General features: G+C 39.7%; 1 protein-coding gene across 8 annotated transcripts in view; it reads left to right on the top strand.

The window, feature by feature from the left end:
• Window positions 1–14,772, top strand: part of ERCC6L2 (ERCC excision repair 6 like 2) — a 121,035-nt gene that overhangs the window by 4,550 nt on the left and 101,713 nt on the right. For all 8 annotated transcript variants that reach the window (XM_043514303.1, XM_043514301.1, XM_038401960.2 and 5 more), the window contains 2 exons: window positions 2,971–3,395; window positions 11,731–11,850. In XM_043514303.1, the coding sequence (XP_043370238.1) occupies window positions 2,971–3,395; window positions 11,731–11,850 (545 nt within the window). The remainder of the gene's footprint in view (window positions 1–2,970; window positions 3,396–11,730; window positions 11,851–14,772) is intronic.

The following is a 14,772-nucleotide window of genomic DNA, read 5'->3' as shown; positions in this document are numbered from 1 at the left end:
TCCTTCCCCAAAAATAGTTCACGTGCCTGTCTCTGTTGCTACTCATAGCAGTAGTAGAGTGAAATTTAACATCGTTGTCTAAATCTACATAGTAGCAATGAAACTAATCAGTCTTAATTTCACTGCTACTGTTTTGGAGAACTGTGAGCACCAGAGGCAATGAAACTGACTGTCCACAAACTCAGATTCGTAAGGTTTTCTTTACAATCATGATTGATAAATATTTTTTTTAAAAAAAGCTTGAGTTCTGTGGAAATTGGTGGGTTTAGGCCTTTTTCTTACCAAATTGGAAGTGGATTCTTCAAGCCCTGCTATACTGTTTCCTTCTGATCTTGCCACCCTCAATTAACAGTAGAGACATTTTAAAAGTTACCTCTGTGTGTGCAATCTAAAAATGAGGATCATGGGGCTGATATACCCCATCAACCTTTGGGGGCAAGGGGACAGAAGCATTACAGCCCCACAGTTGAGTCTGTAGGGCTTCCCCTGGTCTTGGGGCTGTGTTGCCCTGTGGCCTTAGTCAGAAGCATGGCCCTGGCTAGCTGGGCAGTGCAACCTAGCTGGCCAGCGTCAATAGTGCTGCTGAGCTGGGCCACCACCCCAGGGCAGGCCATGGCCAGGATAAGGGGACCCGGGCCCACCCTCCACACCAGGTCCCAACACAGGGCCCTGTCGGTGGCTGGGTTGTCCACCACCAGCTCGGCAGGGATCCTACCGAAACATGCCAAGCCTGTCTACGGTTCTACAACCTCTTTCCCACAAAGTTGCCTTAGGTTTCTTCCTACCTGATTCTCTGCAGTTTAATTTTTCCAGGTTTCCACGGTCTCTCCCCTCTCTGCAGTATCCCAAGTCTATGTTTTGGGGTCAGTGGCTGGCTGGCCTCCATGTCCTGAAGTGCAGGCAGTACACCTCCTTCCTCACTGGCAGTCAGCCCAGAGTGGGCTGCTCTGCTGCCTTTTATATCCTGTCTCCAGCTGGAGCATGCCCAGCAGAGCCGAGGGGCCATGGCCTCCTCGGCCCAGAGAGAAGGATTAACCCCTTCTGCACTAGTGCAGTGCTGATACACCCCCTCACAATGAAATAACTAATTTTCAACTAAGTCGAATAGCTCTGTCTACATTGAGGTTGTATGTTGAATGTAGAAAGTGGAACAGAGGCAGTTGTGTAAATGGGCCTTGTGTAAATTCATTGAGAACGTGACTAAGAAAAGAAAGCTGTAGGCAACACCACGCTGCTATATGTTTTTAAATTCATGCGCTGAGGCATATTTGTGTTGATTCTAAACAAGAGCTGCTTTTTCTCTTGTCTTGAGAAACAAGGTGGATGAGGTAATTTCTTTTATTGTAGCAACTTCTGTTGGCAAGAGAGATGAGCTTCCTCTCTCACCAACAGAAGTTGTCTAATAAAAGATATTACCTCACCCACCTGGTGTCTCTAATACCCTAGGACTGACATGGCTACAATTACAGTTCATGTTGAGAGGCAAGATGATTTATGCACTTTCATTTATGAAATAAATAATTAATTATATCTACAGTAGTAAGTGTAAAGAGTAGATTCTTTGTTATCAATAGATCAGACTAAATTATATTCAGCAGAATGTCTTTCTAACCATGCCATCCTGTCTGATCCCAAACCTGTTGATTGTTACACATCAGTGGCCCTCTGTACCTGAATGGAGTTCCACTGAAGTCGTCATGGAAAAACTTGTGGGATTGAGGCTTTAGTCTTTATATTTTTTCATAATGTTTCATTGTTATTTACATTATTCAGTGCTAAATAGCCAGTCAAAACATAATTCTAGTGTGACTTTCATCCTGATCTCCTACCTTATGTTATATGTAAGGCCCTTCGTTATTGGTATTTACTGATTTTTTTTTCCCCCTGAAAAATTTACAAGTTTTTGAAAAAAAGCCAGTATATAGGATTTTACGGGAGTTGGTGGGGAGGGGGGGTCTCACCTGAATTTTGGCTTTTTTGGGACTTGGGAATTTTTCACAGGGCAAGCGGCCAAGGCTGCGCTGAACGGTGGTGGGGTCAGGAGGGTGCTTTCTTTGGTAAGGGTGTCATTTCTCATGTGGTGCAGCCTTCTGCTCCATTCCTGATCTGGTCCTTCAGCATGCCACCATTCCACTCCTCTTTGGGGGAGTGAGATGGGCAGGGAGCTGGTTCCCAGCAACTGAGACTGCCTGACCACTGCAGTTACAGGCTCGCAGGGAGCAGAACACTGCACCCCGTGAATACTGGCCCTTGCCAGACAGAGCCCTCTCCTTCAGTGTGAGAGTGGATGGGGCCATGTTGAAGGGCTGGGATCAGAAGGGGACAGTGTCTGCCATCGGAAGCGGGGGGAATTCTGTATCGGTAGTCTTGGCTGTTGGGGCCAGGCTTCCTGCCCTTCTTGCTCCCCGACCTTGCAGCTGTAGCAGCCAGCCTCAAGGCATAGAGCCCCATCCATTTCCCCTGCCAAACAGAGTCTGTGCAAGGGAAGCAGAGGGGGCCATGCCGAAGGGCCAGCGGGTTCAGGAGTGCAGCCTTTTGCTCCTCTGCTGACCACCTCTTCAGCACTACCATTGGCTGCCTCTGTGTCAGGGGTACAGAAAGAGAGGGTAGGGAGCAAGGTCCTGGCAGCCAAGACCTTCTGAGCACTGTAGGGCATGGAAGGTTTCCTCAAGTGCTACATGGTGAGTACCATTCCCATGAGTACTGGGCATCCCTCCCTAGCACTTGCTGCCCTTTGTTTTTTGTTTTTTCCAGATTTTCTCCCATTTGTAAAATTTTTAGAGAAAACAGGATAAATTCCCAGGAAACATGTATAAATAAAAACCAAAAATGAAGGGCCTTATTTATATTTATTTTCTCAGAACAGTGTTTATAAAATACTTTGAACAGTGTTAACAAAAGTGTAATAAGTATAGCACTTTCTTCACATAGTTTGCAACATCATCTTTTTTTGGGTGTTTTTGTTTTTAGACAGGTGGCATGCTGGAGAGAAGTGTCTTGCCCCATTTCCTGAAAGTGAGAAACTTTGTGAAGCCACAATAAAGTCAGTTGAAACAGACAAGAATGGGAAATCATTTGCAATTGTATCATTTTTGGGGTCTGAAGAAAAGAACATATTAATAACGAAACTCTGTAAAGCCAGAGCTGGTAAAGATCCCCGGAATAGCTTAATATTTGATGATGAAGATTTGGAAAAGCCTTATTTCCCTGACCAAATGCTTCCATCTCCTGCGGTTGCTTTTGGGTTATCTGTAGATGGGGACTGTATCCCTTATACAATTAATAGGTATCTGCGTGATTATCAAAGGGACGGGGTTCAGTTTCTCTATGGACACTATGCTTGTAAAAGAGGATGTATTCTTGGAGATGACATGGGACTTGGAAAAACAATACAGGTATTGTCATCTTAAACTATTGGTTCAGATATGATTATGCTTTATGAAATAGATTACATTTAAAGGGTTAATGATTTTTAAAAGGCACCTATTTAAGAAGTTATAATTGTATATCTAGCTAGAGACCCAATGTTTGTCTTTATATTTCAGGTATTTTGAGAATTACTCTCTGTGCATCATAACAATGATTATAAATGGGGCTTTACACTTTTAACATGCACAGAGTGGATAAAGTTGTTTTTCATTTATTGTCTAGACAGTAACAGTTTTGTGCTGCTCTTGAAAAGTACTTCAAGTATACTCCAAACTTTGGAGACCCTAGCCAGATTAATATTGTAAAATCCAAGATGTTTCATTCCATTGTTGTCTTCCAGTCAGAAATGTAAGTGTTTGATTTAGGCTACTATTCTTATAAGTAAAGATGACAGCTAATATTACTGCATAAGATACACTATATAGTAGCAGGTTTCAGAGTAGCAGCCGTGTTAGTCTGTATTCGCAAAAAGAAAAGGATTACTTGTGGCACCTTAGAGACTAACAAATTTATTAGAGCATAAGCTTTCGTGAGCTACAGCTCACTTCATCGGATGCATTTGGTGGAAAAAAAAAGTTTTTTGCTCTAATAAATTTGTTAGTCTCTAAGGTGCCACAAGTACTCCTATATAGTAGCATTTTTTCTTATCTGTTTTGGATCATCAAGGTTGAATGATTTCAGTCAAAATTAGGACATTTTTAATCTGGAAGGAGGTTCTTACCCCTCCAATCCTTTTATTTAGTTAGTGGGTTGAATCCGAAAGTATCTAATATATGATGCCCTCTTCTCTCTCCCTCCCTCTCCCACGACTGACTGCTCCATTGTCTAATTCCTTCCAGAGCCCCACTGATCCATCTACTCCAGTGTAAAATTCTCCCCACCCCCACTTCTGGGAACATTAACTGAGAATTTTCCTTACTCACTTTAGCATTGTCTCACACTGTAACATCATAAACCTTTTCTCTTTAAAAAGGGAGAATAAACTAAGTATATTTTGGTCAAAGTGTCTCTCTAGGGGGAGTATTTATAGGTGTACCACACAATGTGCGTCTTCCTCTTGGTGCTGTAACATTCTCAGTCTGAATAAAACTGAACTGCTTGTGGTTGCATAATGCTGCACCTGGTCATGCCTGGGTTTATTGTTAGCATGAAGTTGAGAGAAAAATGAACTAATCAGATGCACTCAAATGCAGTAGATGTAGAAGTATTTTTGTATTCTAAACTGCAAGTATCTCATGCAATCTAATAAAAAAACATGTATCCAAAGATATTTGGCAGTCAATTTCAATACCACTAATATTTAAATACCCATTTTTGGGTTTCTGCAATGTATCATATTTCAGTTGACTTGTGTCAACATTATGTTGGTAACATTCTTTGACATTCTGCGCACTCTACAAATTCCTCTGAGGAGAAGGAATACAAGTAATAACTCATGTTCACTATAATATTTATTGTGTTTACTTTTAAAATATAAATTAAAAAGTTCTTAAACTTTTTTCTTAACCTTTATCAACTTGTTTAGCTAATGCTCTATAACACCAAACACTGAAACTAATTCTAAACATGCAATGTTATTGATAATTATAATGAAAAGTACTTTCATCAAGCTGAATTTAAAATTTTACCTCTGCATATAAAGTGCTAGAATATCCCTTTGGATATACAAGCATAGACTGTTTTAGAGAGCAGGATTCCTAGAAGTTTGAATATCAAGCAGTTTGCCTGCAAAAATGGAGCACATAGATGATGCTGGGTGATGGTGAGTGGCATGCTTGCTGTGCTGTATAACTGTATGGAATAGTTAATTATTGTGAATGGGTAGACGGGAGACAAGCAAGCTTAGCATGTTGCAACAACTGATTTTTATAAAAAGAAAAGGAGTACTTGTGGCACCTTAGAGACTAACAAATTTATTAGAGCATAAGCTTTCGTGAGCTACATGAATGTGGATGAAGTGAGCTGTAGCTCACGAAAGCTTATGCTCTAATAACTTTGTTAGTCTCTAAGGTGCCACAAGTACTCCTTTTCTTTTTGCGAATACAGACTAACACGGCTGCTACTCTGAAAACTGATTTTTATGTAGTTGTTTGGAATTTCAATGTGATAGACTTTCTAATTGATACACCAACTTTGAAGAAGAACGCATCATTAAAAGAGTATCTTATATATTCCCCTCCCCAAAAAGTCAGTCTTTGTACTCTGCACTTGAGCTGCAGGAAGGGCTGTGCAGTGCATATGAAAGTACAAAAGAGGCAGGAGTCTCACTTATTTGTGTAGAAGACATTACTGTTTTGAAACAAGTATTATGTATATTCAGTCACTTTAATTAACCACTTAACACATATCAGAAAACCTAATTTACAGTGCTGAAAAATCTCCTCCTCTTCATGCTTGTTTACACGCTGAACTTCCCATCCCTGGCTCAAATTACAGTGTGGTTCTGGAAGATGGTTGAGATGCCTTTAGGAAATACTAATGCACACAGTGAGAGATTTTTTTTCCACTTCTGAAGACTTTTTTATTATAATGAGGAGATGTTCAAAAACACTCGTGCAAGTGTTTTATAAACAAGTCTGATTTCCCTTTGCCCCTTCACATTGGCCAGTGGGAAATGTTGTTATGCTGTTTCCCAGACTGGTATATAGTATCTATTGCTAACTGACAGCATGTAAAGAAAGAGCCTGTAAATGTTTCATTGTCAGCATGGGGAAAGATGCCTGTAAAAAAATTTAAAAAAAGAAAAAAAAAAAAAGAGCACTTTCCCAGAAACATAATTTGGTCTGTCATTTCAGGGATGAAATACCATTCTATATACTATCCTATGACTGATTCAGAGATTAGATTGCAGATTGGAACACTTTGGGATTTCTTTGAGTCTTAATTTAAACTTTGGATAACTTGGTTTCTGTAAATGATTTGTTAAACTTCTATTCTATACAATTTATTTTAGCAACCCCCTACAGTGCTGCTGTAGTTTAGAAACTCCTGACATTTTCTAAACTTCCCTTTTCAAAAAGTGTGTAATTCAGCCTAAAATCTCATTTTCAGTTGTAACATTGCATACAAATTCTCAAGATGACAATTCATTTCTCAACTAAATTTTATTTAAATCAGTTGGGCTCAGTTTTATTTTCAAAGTCAGAGTTTGGATACGGAGTATTTTATTAACTCTAGGAAAATACTGTTGTTTTTTCACAAGAACATGAAGGAGGCACTGCATGAGGTTAAATTAGCATATTAAAGCTCCAATCCTGCAAACTACTCAGAATAGGTGTACCTCGGCTCTTCTGTAGATCTTCACAGAAGTCAATGGGGCTCTGGGCAGATCCCTGTTGAAGTCAGTGGGACTCCATGGGAATGGAGGTCTGTCCATGTGCAGCAGTTTGCAGGATTTGGTTTTAGGAGTGTAATGTTTAAACCTGATGAAGTCTTGAATTTCAGAACTACTGTTTAAACTCCTCCTTCCCCTGCCCCAAACATATTATCCTACATGTGGCTGGTGTATCTGATGTAAATTTAAAAAAAAATTCATATTTCAGGTAGCCACTTCCTGAATCCATGTGGCATGCAGTATTACCTTCTGTTACACTATAGTCACGGGAGAGTGGCTTATGGGCAAAGTGCAGGCTTAATTTTAAATTTCCTTACATTTGTCCATTTAATGTTAAAAGAACATTGTTTTAACTAGGGCTATCAAGAGATTAAAAAAATTAATCGTGCTGTTAAGCAATAATAGAATACCATTTATTTAAATATTTTTTGATTTCTATATTTTCAAATATATTGATTTAAATTTCAATGCAGATTACAAAGTGTACAGTGCTAACTTTATATTTATTTTTATTACAAATATTTGACTGTAAAAACCACAAGAAATAGTATTTTTCAATGCACTACAGTACTTGTATGAGGTGAAATCTCTTTATCGTGAAAGTTGAACTTACAAATGTAGATTTGTTGACAAAAAGAACTGCACTCAAAAATAAAACAATGTAAAACTTGAGCCTAAAGTTTACTCAGTCCTACTTCTTGTTCAACCAGTTGCTCAGACAAACAAGTTTGTTTACATTTGCAGGCGATAACGCTGCCCGCTTCTTGTTTACAATGTCACCTGAAAGTGAGAATAGGCATTTACATGGCACTGTTGTAGCTGGTGTCGCAAGATATTTACGTGCCAGATGCACTAAACATTCATATGTCCCTTTATGCTTCAACCACCATTCCAGAGGACATGCGTCCATGCTGATGACAGGTTCTGCTCGATAATGATCCAAACCAGCGTGGCCTGATGCACATTCATTTTCATCATCGGAGTCAGATGCCACCAGCAGAAGGTTGATTTTCTTTTTTTGGTGGTTTGTGTTCTGTAGCTTCCGCATCAGAGTGTTGCTCTTTTAAGACTTCTGAAAGCATGCTTCACGCTTTGTCCCTATCAGATTTTTGAAGGCACTTCAGATTCTTAAACCTTGGGTTGAGTGCAGTAGCTATCTTTAGAAATCTCACATCGGTACCTTTACGTTTTGTCAAATCTGCAGTGAAAGTGTTCTTAAAACGGACGGCATGTGCTGTGTCATCATGCAATACTGCTATAACATGAAATATATGGCAGAATATGGGTAAAACAGAGCAGGAGACATACAATTCCTCCCCAAGGAGTTCACGAATTTAATTAGTGCATTATTTTTTTAATGAGCATCATCAGCATGGAAGCATGTCTTCTGGAATGGTGGCCGAAGCATGAAGGGGCATATGAATGTTTAGCAAATCTGGCATGTAAATACCTTTCAACGCCGGCTACAACAGTGCCATGTGAATGCCAGTTCTCACTTTCAGGTGAAATCATCTATAAATGTAAACAAACTTGTTTGTCTGAGCGATTGGCTGAACAAGAAGTAGGATTGCGTGGACTTGTAGGCTCTAAAGTTACATTGTTTTGTTTTTAAGTGCAGTTATATAACAAAAAAAATCTACATTTGTAAGTTGTACTTTCATGATTGCACTACAGTATTTATATAAGGTGAATTGAAAGATACTATTTCTTTTATCATTTTTACAGTGCAAATATTTGTAATAAAGTGAGCACTGTACACTTTGTATTCTGTGTTGTAATTGAAATCCATATATTTGAAAATGTAGACAAACATCCAGAATATTTAATAAATTTCAATTGGTATTCTGTTTAGCAGTGTGATTAAAACTGCGATTAATCACAATTAATTTTTTTAATTAATCGCGTGAGTTAACTGTGATTAATCGACAGTCCTAGTTTTAACTTATCTTAGTGGTGTCCCCAGGTATGAAGAAGTAATTTTACTTACTGATTTTTTTTATGGAAGCAGGGGTGGTGCTGGTGGATAGTGGTGAGTAGCAAGATCTCTATTCCTTTTCCAGCACACCTTGAAAAGAGGCTAAAAATGAAGTTAAAGGCCTGAAGAGTGAATAAAGTTTGAAGTCTTTATTTTTTCCTAATTATTTCCTTAAACTTGTGACCACCTAAGTAGTTGTGCTGTAAAATAGTTATTACAGAACGTTCTGAGAAATGGCCATGTCTGTTGTAGCAGGATGGATTTACAAAATAATTTATATATGTTTATTTTACGGAGTTCAAACTATATTGTTTCTCGAGGTTCTGTCTCCCCTATCTATCTGTTATGAGGTGTCTCAGACAAAAGTGAAATGTTTTTGGCTTCAGTTCCCCCTCCTTATGCTGCCTGTTCTCCAGTTTGCTTCCTGCTTCAGTTGAAGGAGCAGCAGATTTCTCTGGCAGATTGTTCTTTTTCAGGCCTTTGCCATAGTTGCCAAAATGTGGAAGTTTGATGGGGATAATTCTTCAAATAAATGAAGAGTCTGGAAGCCACTAGAGGAGGTTATTATTTTCTGGGGAATTTCAGTTTATGCTTGAAAGGATTAAAAAAAAAAAGAAAAGTCCACGGCCACCAAAAACCTATTATTAAAATTCACTGATATGCTTGCAAACTTCCAGAACTGCCTTACCCCTGATATGAAGAGTTGTGCCTAAAATTCTGTTGCCTCCTCTGGTCCCTATGGTATGCTTTCCATTCTTCTGCCCCACATGGTGGCTTCCCCCTCTTCTGCCCCACCCACCTCTATCCTTTGCAGGTTTTTTTCCTCGCAGTTTAGAATTCCTTGCTGGCTGTCTCCCTCCACCATTCCCTGCTGGCTACCTCCTTCTCTCAGTGGTGCTGACAGCTTTAGCTCCGTCCTGCTATGAACAGCTGTGAGACAGCTGCAGAGGGAAGGGACGGGAGCTGGCTGCTGCTGTGAGCAATAGAGGAACTGCTGAACCTCTAAAAGATGAGCACTGCAGTGGCAGAACAGTTGCTTCTTGCTGCTGCATAGTCTCTGGGACATTATACCCTGGTGGTTTTAAAAATGTCAGGTTTCAGAGTAGCAGCCGTGTTAGTCTGCATTCGCAAAAAGAAAAGGAGTACTTGTGGCACCTTAGAGACTAACAAATTTATTTGAGCATAAGCTGTTGTGAGCTGTAGCTTGCGAAAGCTTATGCTCAAATAAATTTGTTAGTCTCTAAGGTGCCACAAGTACTCCTTTTCTTTTTTTTAAAATGTGACTCTTGTAGCCAAACTATGTCTGCCAATAGCTGTGCTTTTTGCGTTCTGTTTGTTCTGGATGACCACTGAAGTGTAGCTCAAACGGTGAGCCCCTAGCCTACTATAGAATGTTGCAGTGTATATACCATATTACCTCAAGCCACCCACATTCCAAGATGACAGATAAGCTGAAGTCAGCAGAGAATGCGTTGCAACTGGGGCTTAACAAGGTGACCTTGCTGTACTTCAGGCCCTGAATCCAATGGAGAAAGCTAATCCTGTTGCTAGCCTCAGAGAATTGGAGGAGCAAGGGCTCTATCGTGTGAAGCAGTGACTCTGAAAAAGACTTTGGGGCCATTTTGGATAATCAGTTGAATGTGAGCTGCCAGTGCAATGCTGGCCCAAAGGACTAATATGATCGTTGGATGCATGAACAAGGAAATATCAAGAAGGTGTAGGCAGGTTATATTACCGTTGTATTTGGCACTAGTGCAATTGCTACTGGAATGCTATGTTCAATTCAGATGTTCACAATTCAAGAAGGATAATGCTAAATTCGAGAGGGCTCAGAGAAGAGCTACAAGAATGATCAAAGTGGTTCTTAGTCTGTGGTCTGTGGACCTCTGGGGGTCAATGGTCTGTGCCTAAGTGGTCCGCGAAAGGTGGTTGTTACCATAAACAGTGGTTTTGAACCTGTGGTCCATGGCCCCCTGGGGGTCCACAGACTATCTCTAAAATTTCCAAACGGGTCCACACCTTCATTCAAAATTTTTTAGGTATCTGCAAATGAAAAAAAAAGTTGAAAACTGCTAGATTAAAAGATTTGAAAATATGCCGTTATAGTGATTGAGCTCCTTGTGTCAGTCTATTTAGCTTAACAAAGAGAATGTTAAGGGGTGATTTCATTGTAGTGTATAAGTACCTACTTGGGGCTCCAAAATTTGATTTTGGGTTCTTCATTCTAGCAGAGAAAGGCATAACAAGATCCAATGGCTGGAAGTTGAAGCTAGATAAAAGTAGGCTGGAAATAAGGTGCACATTTTTAACATTGAGGGTAATTAACCACTGTAACACTTTATCAAGTTATGATGGATTCTTTGTCACTGGCAATTTTTTAATCAAGATTGAATGTTTTTCTAAAAGACATGCTCTAGTTTAAGTGGTAATTAATTCAGGGAAGTCCTGTGGCCTGTGTATACAGGAGATCAGACTAGCAGATCATAGTGGTCTCTTCTGGCCTTATCTATGAAATATATAAGAAATATATATTAATAGGATTGGGCAACCATCAGTTTAAAATCCTTCCTTTCCCTTCCGCAGAGGAAACTTTGGATTGAAGTTTCAGGTGGACTAACCACATCTTTGCTGCTTCTGTTTTCCCATTAAAGGACCCTATTTCCTCCCTTCTTTGGAAAGTTCCCAGGCATGCCCCTTCCATTGTTTCTCCCTATCCTCGTGCACTACATCTTCTGTATTTTTCAGGGATTTTTTTTTTCTTCATCCATTAGCAAACATTCTAGCCCTGTAAACCTTTTTTTCCCATATGGCCAAGGGTAGATGATTCTCCAGAAAAAGGGGAGTTGAGGTCATATCTCAAGGATGAAGTCAACAAATGCTGAGGATGCTTAGCACTTCCAGGATTGTGCCCTGAATGTCTACTGTCTGAAGGACGTACTCATATTTTGTTGCATTTTCTGCATATTCACTGTAAATTGCATTCTTTCTCTAGGTCATTTCGTTTCTGGCTGCAGTACTACACAAAAAGGGAACACGAGAAGATATTGAAAACAATATGCCAGAGTTTTTATTGAGGACCGTGAAAAAAGATCCAACATATATCCCCAAAAAGGTAAAAATTTTAATTGATATAGACTTTTTCTTTGATAACATAAAACACTTATTTTTGATAACATAAAAGTTGATGCTATTTTTTAATAAAAGCTTACTTGTACTGCAAAAAATATGTTTGCATATTCCAGGTTTTGGGTGTTGTATAGTTTGCATGTGGAAATACAGATGTTCATGGTTTTTTGATAATGCAAATCAACCTCCCATTTTTTTTAAAGCCAAGACAATGCAATATGTAGGTCTAGCATTTATTTAACTATACAAAATGTGAAAATTCAGTAGGAAAATTCAGCAGGATGAAGCTAATGGTCTAAGTAGGTAGTGAAGCAATTGTCCGTGAAAGGAAAATTAAATGTTATGCTTTAATACATCGTATATTGCATACTTAAAAAAAAATTATTTAAGTTGCAAAATCAAGCACTCGACAGTTAGGAAATGCTATTCTAACCTTAACTCTTCCATGTATGTCCTTTCTGTGCACTGAATGAGGCAGGTTTCCTATGGAAAACTACATGTGATCATGTAATTAAGACCTATGAACAATGGAAGCAAGAAAAGGAAAATGGTTCATTTCCGGAGAACCTGAGTGTAATTTCATGAGACAAAGAAAAAGTATTTCTCCCACCTAAGTGCTTTCCCTCTGATGAATTTCAAAATCCTGCTACAAACGATAGAGGTTTTAGCGTGTCTCAAGAAAGATTGGAAGGATCTTTTATAATAGAAAGTGCTAGGCAACCTAAACATAGGGATAGCTATTGGCTCCCTTTATAATGACTGGTTTCAGAGTAGCAGCCGTGTTAGTCTGTATTCGCAAAAAGAAAAGGAGTACTTGTGGCCCCTTAGAGACTAACAAATTTATTAGAGCATAAGCTTTCGTGAGCTACAGCTCACTTCATCGGATGCATTTGGTGGGGAAAAAAAAAACAAAACAAAACCATTTTTCCACCAAATGCATCCGATGAAGTGAGCTGTAGCTCATGAAAGCTTATGCTCTAATAAATTTGTTAGTCTCTAAGGTGCCACAAGTACTCCTTTTCTTTTTATAATGACTGTTACAAGTTGATAGGTCTTTTGGTGGTTCAAAATGACATTGTATATGTGAAGTTTCTATAAGCTATAAAATGTTGAATGGTAGACAGATGATGATTTTAGAAGTGAGGCTAAATGATTTCCTGTATAATCTGTTATAATGCTAGCAAATGGATAAATTATCTAAAAGTTTATTTTAAATGTAAGACACACCTTCATATGCCTACATTGAAAGACCTAGCTGATTTTCATTTGATTGAGGTGATTGAGTTGTAGGAACCATCTTAAACCATTAAACCTTTTATTTAAATTCTTATCACTTAAATATTTTTAATGGTTGGTTTGTGGATCCATCTTCTTTTCAGGACTAAATAAGCTGCAACTTAATATAGTTGATTTTATGGGACTCATGTTGTAAGACTGCATCAGCAAGTTTGCCACTGTTTTAAAGTAATGGCACTTATTATACTAATTTATATATTATTCTGTAGCAGGTGTCTTTTGATATGTTATTTGTATCAATGTGTACGGAACCAGCATAATGAGTAGCCAATCCAAATTATTATATGGATAATTTCAGTTTCACAGTTCATGAGTTGAGAGAGTGGAATATGTCTGTAAAAAGAGAACTTCTAAGACGCATAACTAATATTACAAGTTACACCTGTCCATGATATAGCTGAAGAGATGTTCAACTAATGGTATATCTACACTATGAAATTAGGTCAATTTTATAGAAGTCGATCTCTAGAAAGCGATTGTATACGGTCGATTGTGTATGTCCCCACTAAGCTCAGTAGGTCGGCGGAGTGCATCCTCAATACTGTGGCTAGCATCGACTCACAGAGTGGTGCACCGTGGGTAGCTATCCCACAGTCCCCGCTGCCCATTGGAATTCTGGGTTAAGCTCCCAATGCCTGATGGGGCAAAAAAATTGTCACGGGTGGTTTTGTGTACATGTCGTCAGTCTCCCCTCCTTCCCTTCTTGAAAGCAATGGCAAACAATCGTTTTGCACCTTTTTTTCTGGATTACCGTGCAGACACCATAGCAAGCATGGAGCCTGCTCAGCTCAGTGCTGCTGTTGTGAGCATTGTAAACACCTCACATATTATCCTGCAGTATGTGCAGAACCTGGCTGGGAAACGCCAGCACGAGGACGATTGTGAGGAGAACATGGACACAGATGTTCCTGAAAGCATGGGATGTGGCAATTGGGACATCATGGCAGCAATGGGGCAGGTTGATATAGTAGAACTCTGATTCTGGGCCCGGCAAACAAGAACAGACTGGTGGGACTGCATAATATTGCAGGTCCATGGGATGATTCCCAGTGGCTGCAAAACTTTTGCATGTTTTAAGGCCACTTTCATGGAACTTTGTGAGTTGCTTTCCCCTGTCCTGAAGCACAGGAATATCAAGATGAGACCTGCCCTGACAGTTGAGAACTGAGTGGCAATAGCCCTGTGGAAGCTTGCAAAGCCTGACTGCTACCGGTCAGTCGAGAATCGATTCGGAGTGGGCAAATCTACCATGGGGGCTGTTGTGATCCAAGTAGCCAACGCAATCAGTGACCTTCTGCTAGCAAGGGTAGTGACTCTGGGAAATGTGCAGGTCATAGTGGATGGCTTTGCTGCAATGGGGTTCCCTACCTGTGGTGGGGTGATAGACGGAACGCATATCCCTATCTTGGCACTGGACCACATTGCCAACCAGTACATAAACCGCAAGGGGTACTTCTCAATGGTGCTGCAAGCACTGGTAGATCACAAGGGACGTTTCACCGACATCAACATGAAATGGCCGGGAAAGGTGCATGACGCTCTCATCTTTAGGAACTCCAGGCTCTTCGAACAGGTGCAAGAAGGGACTTACTTCCCAGCCAGAAAATTACTG

The sequence above is a fragment of the Dermochelys coriacea genome, chromosome 5 (assembly GCF_009764565.3).
Source record: "Dermochelys coriacea isolate rDerCor1 chromosome 5, rDerCor1.pri.v4, whole genome shotgun sequence".
Lineage (NCBI taxonomy): Eukaryota > Metazoa > Chordata > Testudines > Dermochelyidae > Dermochelys > Dermochelys coriacea.
This window is presented reverse-complemented; position numbering and strand designations above follow the sequence as displayed.